This window comes from Sus scrofa, unplaced genomic scaffold (genome assembly GCF_000003025.6).
Source record: "Sus scrofa isolate TJ Tabasco breed Duroc unplaced genomic scaffold, Sscrofa11.1 Contig944, whole genome shotgun sequence".
Classification (NCBI taxonomy): domain Eukaryota; kingdom Metazoa; phylum Chordata; class Mammalia; order Artiodactyla; family Suidae; genus Sus; species Sus scrofa.
Window position 1 is genome coordinate 428,357 of NW_018085356.1, and position 16,149 is coordinate 444,505.

A 16,149-nucleotide genomic window follows, 5' to 3' on the forward strand; every position below is an offset into this window, starting at 1 on the left:
TTGTATGTAAATTCAAATGCTTTAGCTTCGAGATTTTCCTCTTTTAGATAAACCTTTTCCTTGATAATCTGCAGAAGAGAATTTTTTGTTTCTTTTTGTAAATCACATCAAAATTGAGTTTAAACTTTTCTGGCAGATTTTCCCCGAGAGTTCTAACCCACACGTTGACAGTCACTCGGGGCTTTTATCTGCAAAAAGCTCAGGGCACTCAATTCACCAGTTCGTCCACTCACAGGTGGCGTCCACCCTCACGCCACCTTGTCCCTCCAGCGCAGACCTCGACTACACGTCACTCTTCCGACGGCTGTCGGGGAAGAACCGGGGTCTGCGAGGCCCAACCGCAGTTACCGGTTTTTCTGGGCAGCGATGACTAATTGGGAGGCCGACAGTGCAGTTTTAGTCTTTCTTACGGGCCTCCCAAAGAACGATGAGAGATTTCCTTTATTTTTTTTTTGTAAATAGAGAAAACATTTCGTCTTGCAACTGCTACATGGGTCCACCAGACCCCCATGTCTAAGACCCAAGACGTCTCTAAGCATCTCGCTTCTCCTGCATCATGATGCGCTTCCATCACCATAAGCACTGTCTTGCCACACGCAAGTGTTCCCAACTGGGCCAACAACGACTTCAGTCACAAGGGGGCGGCAGCACCAGGGAACCACCCGGGAGGATGGGGGCGCTTCGCCTCTGCTTTCTAACTGACGGGAGAGCCTCTCTCTGCAGCCAGCTCTCTGTACGGCCGTTCGTTAAGAATTCCTCGCTTTCCTCCCAAATGACAGAACAAAGTCGGCAGCGAGGACTCTGCACAATCATCAGATGAATCCAGAGGAGAACCCAAGGAGGCCGCCGTCAGGGCCAGGGTGCCAGCGAGGCCGAGGGTGAAAGTGACGCCGCAGACGCCAAGCTCTCACAGGACACACCTGCATCGGTCTCCCCGCAACCGGGCATCCGTGAGTGAACGGTTCATCTGAGGACAAGCAGAAATGAGAGGGCTGTCCACACGGACGCCACGGGAGAAACGGTCCCGCGAATAACTTAACGCCCCAAACTGCAAGATTAGATGAAAGGACAAATTCCAAGAGAAAGCACAACTGAGGAGTCTGCTAAGCCGACGTCAGCGAGTCGGCTCTGTCATTAGGGTCTTTCCACAAAGGCTGCTTCAGTCCCCGACAGCTACACCGTCTTCCACCAGTGAGAACGGAGGACACGCCTCAGCGCGTCACCTGCCCCAGCACAACCTCGCGCCTTTGCCGTATCAACTGCGTGAACCCTGTGACTTTTCTCTTTGAAGAGGAAACGAATCACACTCATTTTTTCTTTAATGGTGAACCTATCCTGTACTTCACCAACATACACTCCACTCACAGCCACCACACTGTTAAGACAGAAGACAACATCAACACCAATGATGACGGCTTACAGAACAAGTAAACCTTTCCTACGCCGCCGCCGAAAATATAAACTCAGCTGTTTTAAAACACAGCTCAACAGATCACGCTGAACATGTACCTACACACTGACCCGGCCGCTAAACACCTAATTACAGCCCCAAAGATACATGGTGTGGGAATGTTTACAAACAAGCCAACCAAGGTACACTCATGCAGCAAAACACTATACAACAACGAAGACCAATGAACTATAGCCTTTACCATGGATGAATCACTAAACAAGATGCTGGATACGAAGGCCCAGACTCAGGACGTGTACGCTGGATTAGTCTATTTATAGAACACTCAAAGCCAGCAAAGCTAACCTACTGCTCTAAAGGTGAAGGTGGGAGCCCCTGGTGAGGCCCAGCACTAACAAACCCAGCTAGAATCCACGAGGACAAGGGTTCGATCCCTGGCCTTGCTCAGTGGGTTAAGCATCCAGTGATGCAGTGAGCTGTGGTGTAGGTGGTAGATGCAGCTCAGATCCCGTGTCGCTATGGCTGTGGTGGAGGCCAGCAGCTGCGGCTGCAGCTCCAATTCGTCCCCTAGCCTGGGAACCTCCATATGCCACAGGTGTGGCCCTAAGAGAATAAATAAATAAATAACATGAAAGTCAAGGTGCTCCATACACAGAAAGTAACTTGAGATGGATCACAGACTTAAACATAGAAACCAGACCATAAAGTTTCAAGAAGACACAGGAGAGTATTTCACGACCTCAAGGCGAGGAGAGACCTCCTGGACAGGAATGGAAATCACTACCCACAGGAAAAAGTGCTACATTCAACAACAAAGTTAAGAGCATCCGTTTATCCAAGACACCATTAAGAAACTAGGCAAAGAGCCCACTGCAGCACAGTGGGTTAAAGACCTGGCATTACCGCAGCTATGGTGTAGGTGTCAGCTGCAGCTCAGATTCAAACCCTGGCCCAGGAATTCCCATATGCCACAAGTTGGCCAAAAAAAGGGAGCTTCTGTCGTGGCTCAATGGTTATCGAGTCTGACGAGGAACCATGAGGTTGCAGGTTCGATCCCTGGCCTCACTCAGTGGGTTAGGGATCTGGCGTTGCCGTGAGCTGTGGTGTAGGTCACAGACCTAGCTCAGATCCCATGTTGCTGTGGCTGTGGCGTAGGCCGGTGGCTACAGCTCTGATTAGACCCCTAGCCTGAGAACCTCAATATGCCACAAGTGGGGCCCTAGAAAAGGCAAAAAGACTAAAAGAAAAAAGATAAAAAAGGGGAAAAAAAACAGGCAATCAAGAGTAGGAAAAATATTAAAAACTACTACAAATCAACAAAAAAGACAAAAAGGAATACGTGTACCAAAACTAAGCCAAAACAGCAAAATCCACACACTCAACGATGGACTCCACAGAGTTTCCTTGTGGCTCACTGAGTTAAGGGATCCAGTGCTGTCACTGCAGTTGCTCAGATCGCTGCTTTGGTGTGGGTTCAGTCCATGGCCTGGGAACATCCACATGCTGCAGGCATAGAAAAAAAAAAAAAAAAAAAGCCAAGCATTGTCAATGTTACAGTAAAAAATTATTAAACATGCCAAAAAGATGAAACTGACCCATAACCAAGAGAAAAACCAGTCAATGGTATAGACCCAAAAATGCCAGGCATGATAGAATGACCAGATAAGGACACTAAAATAGCTGTTATAGTGATACACAGTATTTTTCCAAATGAATATAATAAGGAGTGAAATAAAAGATACAAAATACCTGAGAATTTTTTAAAAAGTCAATGCCTACTTAAAAGATTAGACACTGCAGAAGAAAAGATCGGTGAGCTTGAAAACAAGCAACAGAAACCATCGAAAATGAAACAGAGAGTCGGAGAAACGGAGAATGGAAAAAAGTTCAATAAGCAGAGCATACAGACTGTTAGGATAACTAAGCAATCTGAGATAGATTTCAAGTGTATTTCATGTATACGTCAAATACAGAGGCAGAAGGATGTAAGGAATCAGAAAGAGTGTTTGCGGTGGACCCTTGGGGCGGTAACAGGTTCAATGAGGGCTTTGGGTAGAGCTGCACTCTGCCAGGACCGATGCCCTCCTAAGAGGAAGAGACATCAGCCTGCCTCTGCAAAGAGGCCACGGGAGCACACGGAGAGGTAGCCGTCTGCACATCAGGAAGAGAGGCCTCGCCAAAACCAACCCCGACAGCACCTGACCTTAGATGTCCAGCCTCCAGAGCCACGAGAAAACAATGTGGGTGGTATCTCAGCAGCAGCCTGAGGCGGCTGAGACACCGCCTCTCAACCTCCCGGGACCCATCCCCTCCCTTCCTCCAGCTGGCCTCCCCTACACAGCCCAGACCCAAAGGCCCTCACCCCAGGCACTCTCAACTTCACACCAACCCCAGTGCCCACCGAGGCTGGGCCACACACGCATGTCCTGGGCAGTGAGACGCCCGCCCTGGCTCCCACCCCCGCATCCAGCACCCGGCAGGATCGTGAGCTTAGCCTTGGAAACGACTTGATCAACCAGAGCCCAGTGCTTGTGTGCAGTTCCTTCTGCCTTCATCTGACCGCCTCCCTCACCTCCAGACTTGCTGGGTCAGCACTGCTCCCCTTCCCCTTCAGGAGGGGGCCACACACCCCGGAAGTGCAGTTAGGGTCAGCTGCTGCATCCTGCATTCCATCAGGGGATCCTCTAGCAACAAAATTTTTTAAATTTTCATACACATGTTTTTTGGCTTTTTTAACTTACCTTACCACACGGAAAAGTTCCACGGCCTAAAAAAAGTCCATGCTTCACCTGTTCGACTCTCCCCTCCACCAACTTCTGACACTGACAATCTGTTTCCTGTCTCTAGAACTTCACCTCTTCTGGAATGTCACATGGTTGCAGCCTCTCAGGCCGGCCTCTTTCAGTTTAGCACTGTGGATTTAAGATTCCTTCACGTCTTGCCACATTTCGAAGGCCATTCCCGACGGGAAGCAGTGAAAACTACTACAACAAAACACCTTCTGCACGTGCCTCTGACTCACTTCTTGGAATTTACCGTGAAAAACACACCTCCTATGATGTAACATACACACCAACAAGGTCACTCACAGCAGCACTGTGTGTCACGTAAACTACCAGAAATCGCCTAAACGCCCGTTGGTGGAAGAGGGGGTAACAGACCGCGGGGCCTACACTCAGCAGACGTGCTGTGCAGCTCGGAAGAAGGAACGAAGATCTCCAGGAACCCACCGAGCGCGTCCAAGGTCTACGTTAGGGAAACAGCCACGTGCAAGAGATCTCCGATGGGGCGTTACCTTTCACATAAAAAGGGACATAAACAAACACGCGCTCACAGGACAAACCAGGAATTAGAGAGCGTGTCTGTCTGTGAGGGGGGGCGTGTAACTGAGGAGGTGGGAAGAGGAGGAAATGACAGGCTCTGAGTACAGCTCTGACTCTTATCTCTGGGTCTGGATTTTGTTTTGTTTTGTTTTTTTGCTCTTTAGGGCCACCCCGGAGGCATACGGAGGTTCGCAGGCTAGGGGTGGAATCAGAGCTGCAGCTGCCGGCCTACACCACAGCCACAGCAACGTGGGATCCGAGCTGCACCTGCAACGTACACCACAGCTCATGGCAATGCCAGATCCTTAACCCACTGAGCGAGGCCAGGGATCAAACCTGCATCCTCATGGCTCCTAGTCAGATTTTTTTTCCGCTGCACCACAATGGGAACTCCGAGCTCTGATTTTTAGAACCTTGGTAACTGTTTCACTTACTCAAAAAAATAAATAAAATCAACTTGGATGTGAGAACCAAAATAGAATACAAAGAAACAAAACAAGTAAAACTAACTGTACTATAAGCAAATAAAATAACCACAATAAAGCGATAAGGAAAAAAAGAACCTAAATAACTTGGGAACACTAAACATCAAACTTTGGAATGATAAAGACAAAAAGAACTACAGGTTCCCCCACTACCCAGAAGCAGAGCTGTCCTATAAAAGCCTTCATATGCCAAAACGGCATAAGAGTACAGAAGCAATTACCTTTCCTCATGAAAGTGAAAATCATCTCTGGATTCCCATCAGCAAAAACAGGTCCTCATGTAGATCCTTCACGAAAGTGAGGTGGCAGAAAGCAAACATTCGGAAAGTGGGGCTGCCTACGTACACACACGGCTACTCCAGTTCCTACACTTGTTCTTCCTGGGGGTGAGAATGAGCAGTTCTGAAACTAAGCTGCATGTAGTCAAAGACTGAGCAGACAAGCAAAGATGCTGCAGAGAGAAGCCAGGTTTTCAACTCTGGGAAAAAGGAACTAAAAATAAGGAGAAAAGAAAGGCTGGAAAAAGTTCTGTGGTGTTGGACTGGAACTGAAGATATTCATGTGAATTCATGGACTTTATTATACGTTGACTAGACAATGAGACAGACGGAGACGTGTCTGCATATGCATGCATGCATCATTTCCAGCTGTTTGTTAAGACAGCCTAGAAGCACCCCACTAGCAATAAGCACACCTAGCACACACCTCTTGGTTTCTAATACCATTTTCCACCAGCAGGAAGCAGGACTCCTTAAAGACATAGCTGATTTGGGGGCTGCAGCAGGGAAAGGACAAAATAAGCCTGGAAACTCCTGGTGCCAGAAAGTAAGGAAGTTCAGGTGAGGGCATGTCAAAGGGTCACAGACACCAATTCAAAGGCACTCCCCACAGTCAAATGTACGCAACAAATGTAACATTAATATGACGGATTAAAACCCCTAGAATAGGGGAGTTCCCATTGCGGCACAGCAGAAACGAATCCCATTAGGAACCATGAGGCTGTGGGTTCAATCTCTGGCCTTGCTTCAGTGGGTTAAGGATCTGGCACATGTCTCGGATCTGGCGTTGCTGTGGCTGTGGTGGAGGCCAGCAGCTGTCACTCTGATTCAACCCCTGGCCTGGGAACCTTCACGTGCCACAGGTGCGGCCCTAAAAAGAAAAAACAAAAAAAAAACTAGAATAAAATAAGTATCTAGAAATCCATGCTGACATACAGAAATGAATACATGGGGGTGGGGAGAGCAAGAGTTCCTCCTTAAGAGCAAAATGCCAATTAACGTATGTAGATGGAAAGGGGGAAACGGAAAGCCACCGCCCGGCCACCACCATAATTACTGTAGGTACGAATCTCCAATGGAGGCTAAAACTAGTGCAATAAAGGACGATGAGAAACAACACAGGTTCTTCGGGTATCTCCATCCAAAATACTAACTACAAAGAAAAAAACACAAATTTCAGGGAGTTCCTATTGCGGCTCAGTGGTAACAAGCCCAACTAGTATCCTTGAGGACGTGGGTTCAACCCCTGGCCCTGCTCAGTGGGTTAAGGATCTGGTGTCGCCATGAGTTGCGGTGTAGGTCGCAGCTGTGGCTCTGATTGGACCCTTAGCCTGTGAACTTCCGTAGGCTGCGGGTGCAGCCCTAAGTAAAAAAACATTTTTTTTTTAAACAAATGTTCTATCAGGAGAAATCTAGGAGGCCCACCAGTGGCGCCTCTTCTGGTGGTGCCCTCAGCACACAACATCAGCACTTCCGCAGGGTTCCTGCCAAAATGCTCACCCTGCCTTTAATCAGAAGGAAACAGCAAACAACCCAAACTGACAGGCATCCTACCGCATACCCAGCTGGTATCTACCAGGGCCAGACTTAGAGAGACAAAGGCAGACTGAGAAACTGTGCAGACTGGAGATCAAGGTGACGAGGCACTGAAATGCAATACAGCATCCTGGACCGGAAAACGGGAACATTCGAGTAGCCAATGTTCATCAGCCAGCTCACAGTACTGCTTCAAAGCGATTCATACTACGACTGCGTAACTTACACTCCTCATACTACGCTACGATTGTGATTTATACTATGATTATACAGGCATTACTATTTCAAGAAACTAGTTGAAGAGTATCCAGGAATTCTACTATTTTTCACTAATTTTTTGTAAGTCTGGCATTATTTCAGAACAAAAAGCTAAGAGTTCCCACTGCGGCTCAGCAGTAACCATCCTAACTAGTATCCACGCAGATGCAGGTGTGATTCCTGGCCTCGCTCAGTGGGTTAAAGATTTAGCACTGCCTCGTAGGCTGGCAACTGCAGCTCCAATTCAACCCCTAGCCTAGGAAATTCCATGTGCCACAGGTACAGCCATAAAAAGATTTAAAAATTAAAAATTAAAAAATAACCTTTAACTTAAAATAAAAAAGACTTGTCTGATTTGAAAGTAAAATATGAAATTAGGAGTTCCTATTGTGGCTTAGCAGGTTAAGAACCCAACTAGTATCCACGAGGATGCGGGTTCGAGCCCTGGCCTTGTTCAGTGGGTTAAGGATCCAGTATTGCCATCAGCTGTGGTGTAGGTCACAGATGTGGCTCAGATCTGTAAGTACTGTGGCTGTGGTGTAGGCCGGCAGCTGCAGCTCCGATTCAACCCTAGCCTGGGAACCTCCATGTGCCACAGGTACAGCCCTAAAAAGACAAAAAATAAAATAATTTTAATAAATGTTCGTTGTACACTACAAGATTTTCTCCACAAAGAGCCTGGGTTGGAAACATACAGAAAAAAGCCACTAGGAGTAAGTGTCCCCTCTCAACACAGCTTCTGTTTACCCGGCAGTGACGGGACAAGGCTGTTGAGAACCGCAGCTCGACCCCAGAGAAGCAGCAAGAGGACACACATGAAGGGCACCTGGCACCCAGCCTCCGGCTCAGGAGACCACAGGGACGGAGGGAGAGTTCTGACCAGCAGCTCCCAGGGCAAGGTGGAGCACGTGCCAGGTCCCTCAGTTCTACAAAAGCAGCAGCCCTCCAGATGCGTACCCAGACTATCATAAACTTCGTACGCTGGCCATCGCTCCGCTTTTTTCACGAAGGCAGTCCAGACGCAGCACGATTCTGAGTCAAATTCTGCTTTCAGCTCATTCTAGCACACATCTGACCCTGCCCCCCGCACACAAGCAAGGGGCGCTCCCGACTCAAGGCCCCTTGCGTCCAGCACGTGCAAGGAGAACCTGCGGCAGGCAGTCGGGAGGCCCCGGGAGAGGCGCACTCTCAACACCGAGCTCGCACCTGCCCCTGCAGCTCCCAGGCCCTCAAGCAGGCGACAGCGGCACCTCGTCCCGCAAGGCACCATTTCTGTGACACCTTCCCCCTTCCCCCATCTCATGTTCAGGAGGAAGGTGAAGGACATGGAGTTCCCTTGCAGCGCAGCAGGTTAAGGATCCAGCATTGTCACTGCAGCAGCTCAGGTCCCTGCTGTGGGCACGGGTTCGATCCCTGGCCCGGGAACTTGCACACGCTGCAGGGATACCTCCCCCCAAAAGAGGGTACAGGACAAAGACTGACAAGCAGGGGGATCTGAGAGAACGAGAAGGGATATTACGGCCTAAGTGTCCGAAGACACCAGTCAGAGGGCTGAGCAACGGCCACGCCCAAGGGACTCGCACTCAAGAAAGCTCCAAGACCAGAGCGAGCACCAATACTGTCACCTGCCTCCAAACAGTCCGTCCAAAATTTCTCAAAATCATGTCATTAAGAAAAAACTTCGGGAGTTCCCGTCGTGGCGCAGTGGTTAACGAATCCGACTAGGAACCATGAGGTTGCGGGTTCGGTCCCTGCCCTTGCTCAGTGGGTTAACGGTCCGGCGTTGCCGTGAGCTGTGGTGTAGGTTGCAGACGCGGCTCGGATCCCACGTTGCTGTGGCTCTGGCGTAGGCCGGTGGCTACAGCTCCGATTAGACCCCTAGCCTGGGAACCTCCATATGCCGCGGGAGCGGCCCAAGAAATAGCAACAACAACAACAAAAAGACAAAAGACAAAAAAAAAAAGAAAAGAAAAAACTTCAACTAGAAGGAAAACCACAAAAATATACCCCCCTTTTGTAAGATAAAACGAAACCTCCTTCCCCCACTTTCGACAGGCGAAAACAGACCAAAGACCAACATTACAGCAGCAATAACTTCACTGCAAGAAAAGTAAAAGGGTAAAACCCAGAGCTGAGTCCATTACCTGAGCTGCTCCTCCGCCATCAGGGGTGTCGCTGCAAACGTCCGGTCCTCCCACGAGCCCGCCATCCGCGGCAGCTACCGCACTCTCCTCCTGGACAGGCGCATCGACAGCCGGGCCCTTCCTCTTCGCCGTCTTTTTCTTCGAATGCGCACAGTCACCTTTTGTTTTCCGCTGTCGGAAGTGAGCAAGCTGCGCACAAAGGTAGAGAAGCGGCAGAGGCAGAGGTAGGCGAGGAAAAAGTAACAGAAGCACAGAGTCCACGAGCTCGTGGGGAACATGAGGCTCGGGCTGGCTCAGTCCGCTTGGCCACACCCGGCCAGACTCACGTCAACCAGTGGACCCCTGCCCCACAAACACTGCCTCCACTAGCATCTGCGACTCCAGGATTTAAGCTCAGAAGGACATCCGAAGAATCCAACAATGAGGACTGCGAATGATGCCCACAGACAAAGGCATAGGGCTGGTTGGCAGAAGAGCTGTTCTAGCCCCTGACAGTTTACAGGACAATTTAAAAAGACATCTATTTTAAAAACTGACAGCTTCATCAAGGCATGTTTAAGGTTTAAAACTACAGAAAAGCTAAATCTCTCCCTTTTTGCCCCATTTTCCCCCAATCAGGGAAATATATAGCCTAGCCAAAACTTCCTTGCCATAGATTCTGAGACAAAGTACAGAAATAGCAAAAATTTAATTAAGCCAGGTCAATCTAACATCCTCCTTTATGGAATCAGATGTTCTATTTTTCATGACACAGCTCGCCAAAACACCAGGGACCTCCACAGAATGTCCCCACCAGGAGGCACACCTGGCTGTTCAGCCCCTGAAATCTGAGGGTTTTAGACACACGCCGTCTCCCACTAACACCTTACTCAAAAGGTATGGTGTCTAACATGAGCCTTTCACAGGGAGACAAGTTCCTTCAAATAATAACTGTGGTGATAAAAGCAAATGCATTTAACAAACATTTGTGTAAATGAGAAGAAACACACGATGTCACGGACACAGGAAAAGCATAAAAGGTCATTTACGTGAGAAAAACTGTCTCTCAGAACCAGCCCCAGATGCATTTATTTTGTGCCCAACTCCATCAGATCTAACCATCTGGGAGTTCTCTTCCTGAATCAGTCCCGGTCCCTGGCCTGTGGTCAGCCATGAGAGGCATCTGTTTCTTCTCCCAAGGATAAATCTCTTCACCATCAATGCTCCTTCAAGCAACATCCAGGCACATTTACCAACCCCGCCAAGCTCAGGGAAAACAGCAAGGACTGAATTCTGGCTCACTGCCACCTCCTTCATATTTGCAGGGCACGTGCAGAGGGAAAAAATAAAAGCAAAAAAAAAGCCCCACTACAGCCACACTCTTCAGACCCCAGTCAGAAATCTCAGCTGCCCAGGAAGCCTGAACTGACCACCCTGTCCTCTGCCGTTCACCCTGCTGTCCCTGTCACCGTCTCACACCAGTCACTGGGTGTTACGAATGGGCCCTGCGGTTTCCTCAAGGGTAGGAACTAGCACTGATCACCTCCTACTGGCCAATCCATGTGAAGTTCCCAATGTCCAACCACCTGACCCCAAACAGCAACTTCATAGGTCTTCGCCTAATACCTGTGAGCACTGCACAGAGGTTCCCGGGACAGCCAGAAGGGGAGGAGGGCGTCACAGCCAATGTGCCATGCTTTCTCCACTGCCTCTAAGGCTGGGGTTTGGTCAGGACATAGCTTAATCCCTACAATATGACCCAAACTAGTGACTACCGGACTGTGCCGCCGTGGATGACAAAATGTGATGCTAGGGCTGCAGTGAGTTCCTAGGGGCGTCCGCAGCCTAGGGTCATGACACTTCCCATGGGCTCTGTCCGGGCGTCTGGAGCCCCCAGGCCTGGCACCGGACGGGGGCGGGGGGGGGGCGGGCTTGGCAGAGCCCCATCGCCCTCACCTGCCCAGGACTGTCCAACTGGGCTCCAAGCAGCGAGGAGTCCCAGACTCTATGGGGTAGGTCAGCGGGAAGCATTTCAGAATGCAAACAGTCACGTGCTCAGGAACGCCAAAACTTTTTTATCGCTAAAAAAATTGCACGATTCCGGGTAAAGCGACATCTGCACGTAGTTTTAACAGGATGGACGCTGAGCCGAGCCATAGAGGGAGAGCCTGTGTGCAGGGAGTCGCGGCCTCCAAGCCCTGCAGGAATCTAGGCGGGAAGAGGGAACTGCACAGGTGCGAGCAGATGTGCACAGGTACTTAGGTTTGGTCACAGCCCGTCCCTGCACCGCGGGCTCCGGGAGCGAGCGGCCTTTTAGGGACGTCGCGTCCCAAGGACACCACGGTCCGTCGGCGCAGCGTCCTCTCCCGCCTTGCCCGTCAGCTGGCAGCTCCCGTGGGCTGGGGATCTGGGCTGGAACTTCCACGGCCCCGCCCCCGCCCCGCGCAGCCGCAGCCTTGTCAATCCCGGCGTGCCCCGCGCCTGACCTCCCCGCGAGGCGCCGCGCGTCCCCGGACGCTGATTGGCTACGGCGGCGGAGGGGGCGGGCCCGGGCAGAGGGCGGCGGATTCAAGATGGCGGCGGCCAAGGGGCGGTTTCCAGCCGAGTCGGCGGAAAGGGCAAGGGTACGGCGACGGCGGCCACAACCTGGCCGCATCGGCTCCTAGCAAAGGGCGGTGGCGGCACCTGAGCCTGCCGTGAGAAAGAGGAGCCCACGCCGGGGGAGCGGGGGGAGGAGGCGGTGCCATTTACCTTCGCTCTCCCGGCCTCCACCTTTCTGCGTCGCTGCTCTTGCTCATCTTCCATCTTCCTCTGATGCGCTTCGCGGGTTGCCTAGAAGTGGCGGGGCCGATGGGCCGCCGCCTTCGCTCTATTTACACTCCCTCCCCCTCTCTTGGGCTCACCCTCCCCCCACGACAACTGTCACGCAGATGTGAGCCCGCCCTGCGCCCGGCCCCGCCCCTGGGCGTACACCCGGCCTGCGGCCAATCAGGGGCCGTATTCCTGCCCTCGCGCACTGGCGCTCAGAGTGGCGCGCTCAGGAAGGCGTGGCCCAACGGAGCGCCACGCCTGTGCCCGTCCCTCCGATTGGCGCGCGGTCAGCTCCCGCCTCTTCGGGCAGGACCAATGAACGGGGCGCGGCAGCTGGGCGCTCGCTATGATTGGTCGGTTTGAAGGGCCCCGCGCAAGTGGGCAGTGGGGCTCCTGCTCAGGCTGCCCCGGAGGCAGGTGCACGTCCCCGGGAGCCTAAGGCCGATGTGGGGGACCCCGCGCTGAGTTGCCTTCACGAGCTCCGAGACACACCCTGGGGGACCAGACCCGGCTGCCTGGATGCGCCAGGTCGGGGCTGCCCTTGAGGTTGGGGCCGGACCCCGAAGCGGCAGGACCCTCGTCTCCAGGTTTCCTTTCGCTGGCCGGGATGCTGGTCTTGTTCGTGTCAGGGTCTCAGACAGCCAACAATATCACTTGGCTCCGTTCCTTAGGCGTCCCTCTCTTGGGTCCCACTAGCGCCTGGACCCATGGAACCGTAGGCCGGGGGCACCCAGAGTTAATTCAGTCGGAATCGCGTCCAGGACACCCAAACCACAGAGCCGGAAGCTGCAAGGACAGGAAGCTACCGGTGGTGCTGCCACACCTGGACCTATGAATTCTTCCCACTGGGGACACAGTGCCTCATTGGGGGCTCTGGTTTAATGCGTATACCCTCAGCTTGCAGCTTCTGGGTGGTGCAGTCCAAGGCTTGACCAGTGGGCCCCCGAGTCATGGGTCCACTCTGGGACCTCTGCCGTGAAGCAGTGCCCTGGGTCAAAGAGTTAGGAGGGTCCTTATGCGGTGGGAAACTGGAGAGAGGGTCAGGCTGAGGCCTTGCAGGCAGGAAAAGCAAACCCATACCCAGAATGCAAGTCTATTCCTGTTAGGACAGTTCCTGGAACCCAGTATAGAAGGGGCTCCATAGGGCCAACCTCCAGTTTTAAAGGACAGCGTAATTGTACCCAGTTCTTTTTTTTTTTTTTTCTTTTTGTCTTTTGTTTTTTTGTTGTTGTTGTTATTGTTGCTAACAATTGGGCCGCTCCCACGGCATATGGAGGTTCCTAGGCTAGGGGTCCAATCGGAGCTGCAGCCACCGGCCCACGCCAGAGCCACAGCAATGTAGGATCTGAGCCTCATCTGCAACCTACACCACAGCTCACGGCAACGCCGGATCGTTAACCCACTGAGCAAGAGCAGGGACCGAACCCGCAACCTCATGGTTCCTAGTCGGATTCGTTAACCACTGCGCCACGACGGGAACTCCTGTACCCAGTTCTAGATCACAGTGGGAGAGAGCTGTTTCAGTGATAGGCACTCTTCTCTCCCATGAAGTTTTGCAGCCTTGAAATGTTTGGGCGATTCATTGCAAGGGTATTGTAAATGATCATTAAAAGGAGTGTGCCCAAGTTCCCGTTGCAGCCCAGCAGGTTACAGACCTGACTCGTATCCATGAGGATGCAGGTTCCAACAGTGGCCCCACTCAGTGGGTTAAGGATCCAGCGTTGCCGTGAGCTGTGGTGTAGGTTGCTCAGATGCTGGTGTTGCTGTGGCTGTGGTATATAGGCTGGCAGCTGCAGCTCCCATTTGACCCCTAGCCTGGGAATTTCCTTATGCTTCAGGTGTGGCCCTAAAAAGCAAAACAACAACAAACAAGAAGGAATGTGCTGTACCTTCTGTTCAAATTTCTGTGACCCTAAAACTGTTCTAAAAAATAGTCTATTGGCGTTCCCGTTGTGGCACAGCAGAAACAAATCTGACTAGGAACGATGAGGTTGCAGGTTTGATCCCTGGCCTTGCTCAGTGGGTTAAGGATCTGGTGTTGCCGTGAGCTGTGGTGTAGGTCGCAGATGTGGCTGGGATCCTGCATTTCTGTGACTGTGGTGTAGGCTGGCGGCGGTAGCTCCAACTGGACCCCTAGCCTGGGAACCTCCATGTGCCATGGATTCGGCCCTAAAGAGCAAAAATAAACAAATAGAAAATTTTTAAAAGGAAACGTGATGTAATATGGGTTATGAATGCATGGTCCGTGTGTGGGGTCGACACCTCATGAAGTCGTCGTGTGCTCCTCAGCGTCGTGCTCCGCTGCACCTGTTTTGCAGATAAGGAAGCAGTGTGAGATTTTTACTCCCAGCCTCAGTTTTGATTAACAATCAAGTGCTGTTAGTTAGTTAAGCTCTTTGGAAGCTGATAAGTGCTGATGGATTGACATGGACCCAAAGCATCTCACCTGCACCTCTTGTTAGTATAGAATGACTGCACCTGGGTAAGTGTTCCAGACACGTGTGGGCTGGGGCAGGGGACGGGGGGGCAGTGATGCTCTCACCAGCTGGTGATGTTTGTCTAAATGAGGGGCAGGGGGAGTTGCAAACATGGGAAGAGACATGGGAAACCCCTAAGCACCTGTGCCTTGATTTCCCTACGCAAGACATGAAAACACCCATGAACTTGCCTCTGACTTGGATCTGGGTCTCTGTAGAGCTGGGCAGGATGCTGGCACTACAGGTGGAAACCAGAGAGAAGACAGCACATGAAGCAAGACCAAGATGGGTGACTGTGCAGGGCTGTCCTTCGCCCACTCCTGTACCTTCGCTGCAGTTGGGTTGGATGCAGGCTGTGAGATGCACTGCTGATGACTGCGCTCCTCCACCGACGTGCTGTAGTGACGCCTTGCTGACTCAAGTTCATCTTTCTTCTTCTGTGCAAATGTGCGCGTCTAAGCAACCATAACTTAAGCAAATCTTCAGGGAGCCCTGGAAACTCAACCACCTCCTGATTCAGACACACCACAGCCCTTTGTGTGGAGTTTCCAGTCTTGGCTCACAGAACAGAGCAGTCTGAGCAGACATGAGGCGATGGGCTCCTAAGACCAGGGGCCAGCAGACCACAGGAGCAGCCTTTCCAAGAGCAGCGAGAGACTCGCATGCGCCTGAATCTCTCGACCTTTACATGTTGCGTACAGCCAGAACGTTGTGGGAGCCCAGGTGCACTGTTAGTTGGCCACACTTCTTTGGCCGATGGTTTCAAACTGTGTTCCTCTGGACCCCAGAATCGTTTCCATGGCTATTCTAGATAGTCCGCAAACGCTAGTCGGACCCTAGTCAATTTTTTTTTTCATTTTATTAGGTATAGTTGATTTACAACGTGCCATTTCTGCTGTACAGCAAAGTGACCCAGTCATACAAAAGTATGGACGGCCTGGGGGTTCCCGTTGTGGCTCAGTGGGTTTCGAATCCAAATGGTACCCATGAGGATGAGGGTTCCATCCCTGGCCTCGCTCCGTGGGTTAACGATCCGGCGTTGCCATGAGCTGTGGTGTAGGTTGCAGACGCGGCTCGGATCCCGCGTTGTTGTGCCCGTGGAGTAGGCTGGCAGCTACAGCTCCAATTTGACCCAATAGCTCGGGAACTTCCACATGCTGCAGGTGCGGCCCAAAAGAACATATGTATGTACACATATGGACATACATATGGAACACTTCACAAACTTGTGTGTCATTCTCATACAGGGGCCATGCTAATCTTCTCTGTTTTGTTCCAATTTTAGTATATGTGCTGCCAAAGTGAGCACTTAATTTATTTCTTTTTTTTTTTTTTTTTTTTTTTTTTTTTTTTTGTCTTTTTGCCATTTCTTGGGCCGCTCCCGCGGCATATGGAGGTTCCCAGGCTAGGGGTAGAATCGGAGCTGTAGCCACCGGCCTACGCCAGA

General features: G+C 51.4%; 1 protein-coding gene across 1 annotated transcript in view; it reads right to left on the minus strand.

Annotated features, from left to right (window-relative positions):
• PCNT (pericentrin) overlaps window positions 1-13,420 on the minus strand; it is a 115,346-nt gene extending 101,926 nt beyond the window's left edge. The window contains 2 exon segments of the mRNA XM_021082502.1: window positions 9,436-9,624; window positions 12,166-13,420. Of these exon segments, the coding sequence (XP_020938161.1) occupies window positions 9,436-9,624; window positions 12,166-12,219 (243 nt within the window). The 5' untranslated portion in view covers window positions 12,220-13,420.
• Window positions 13,421-16,149: the final 2,729 nt, after the last annotated feature.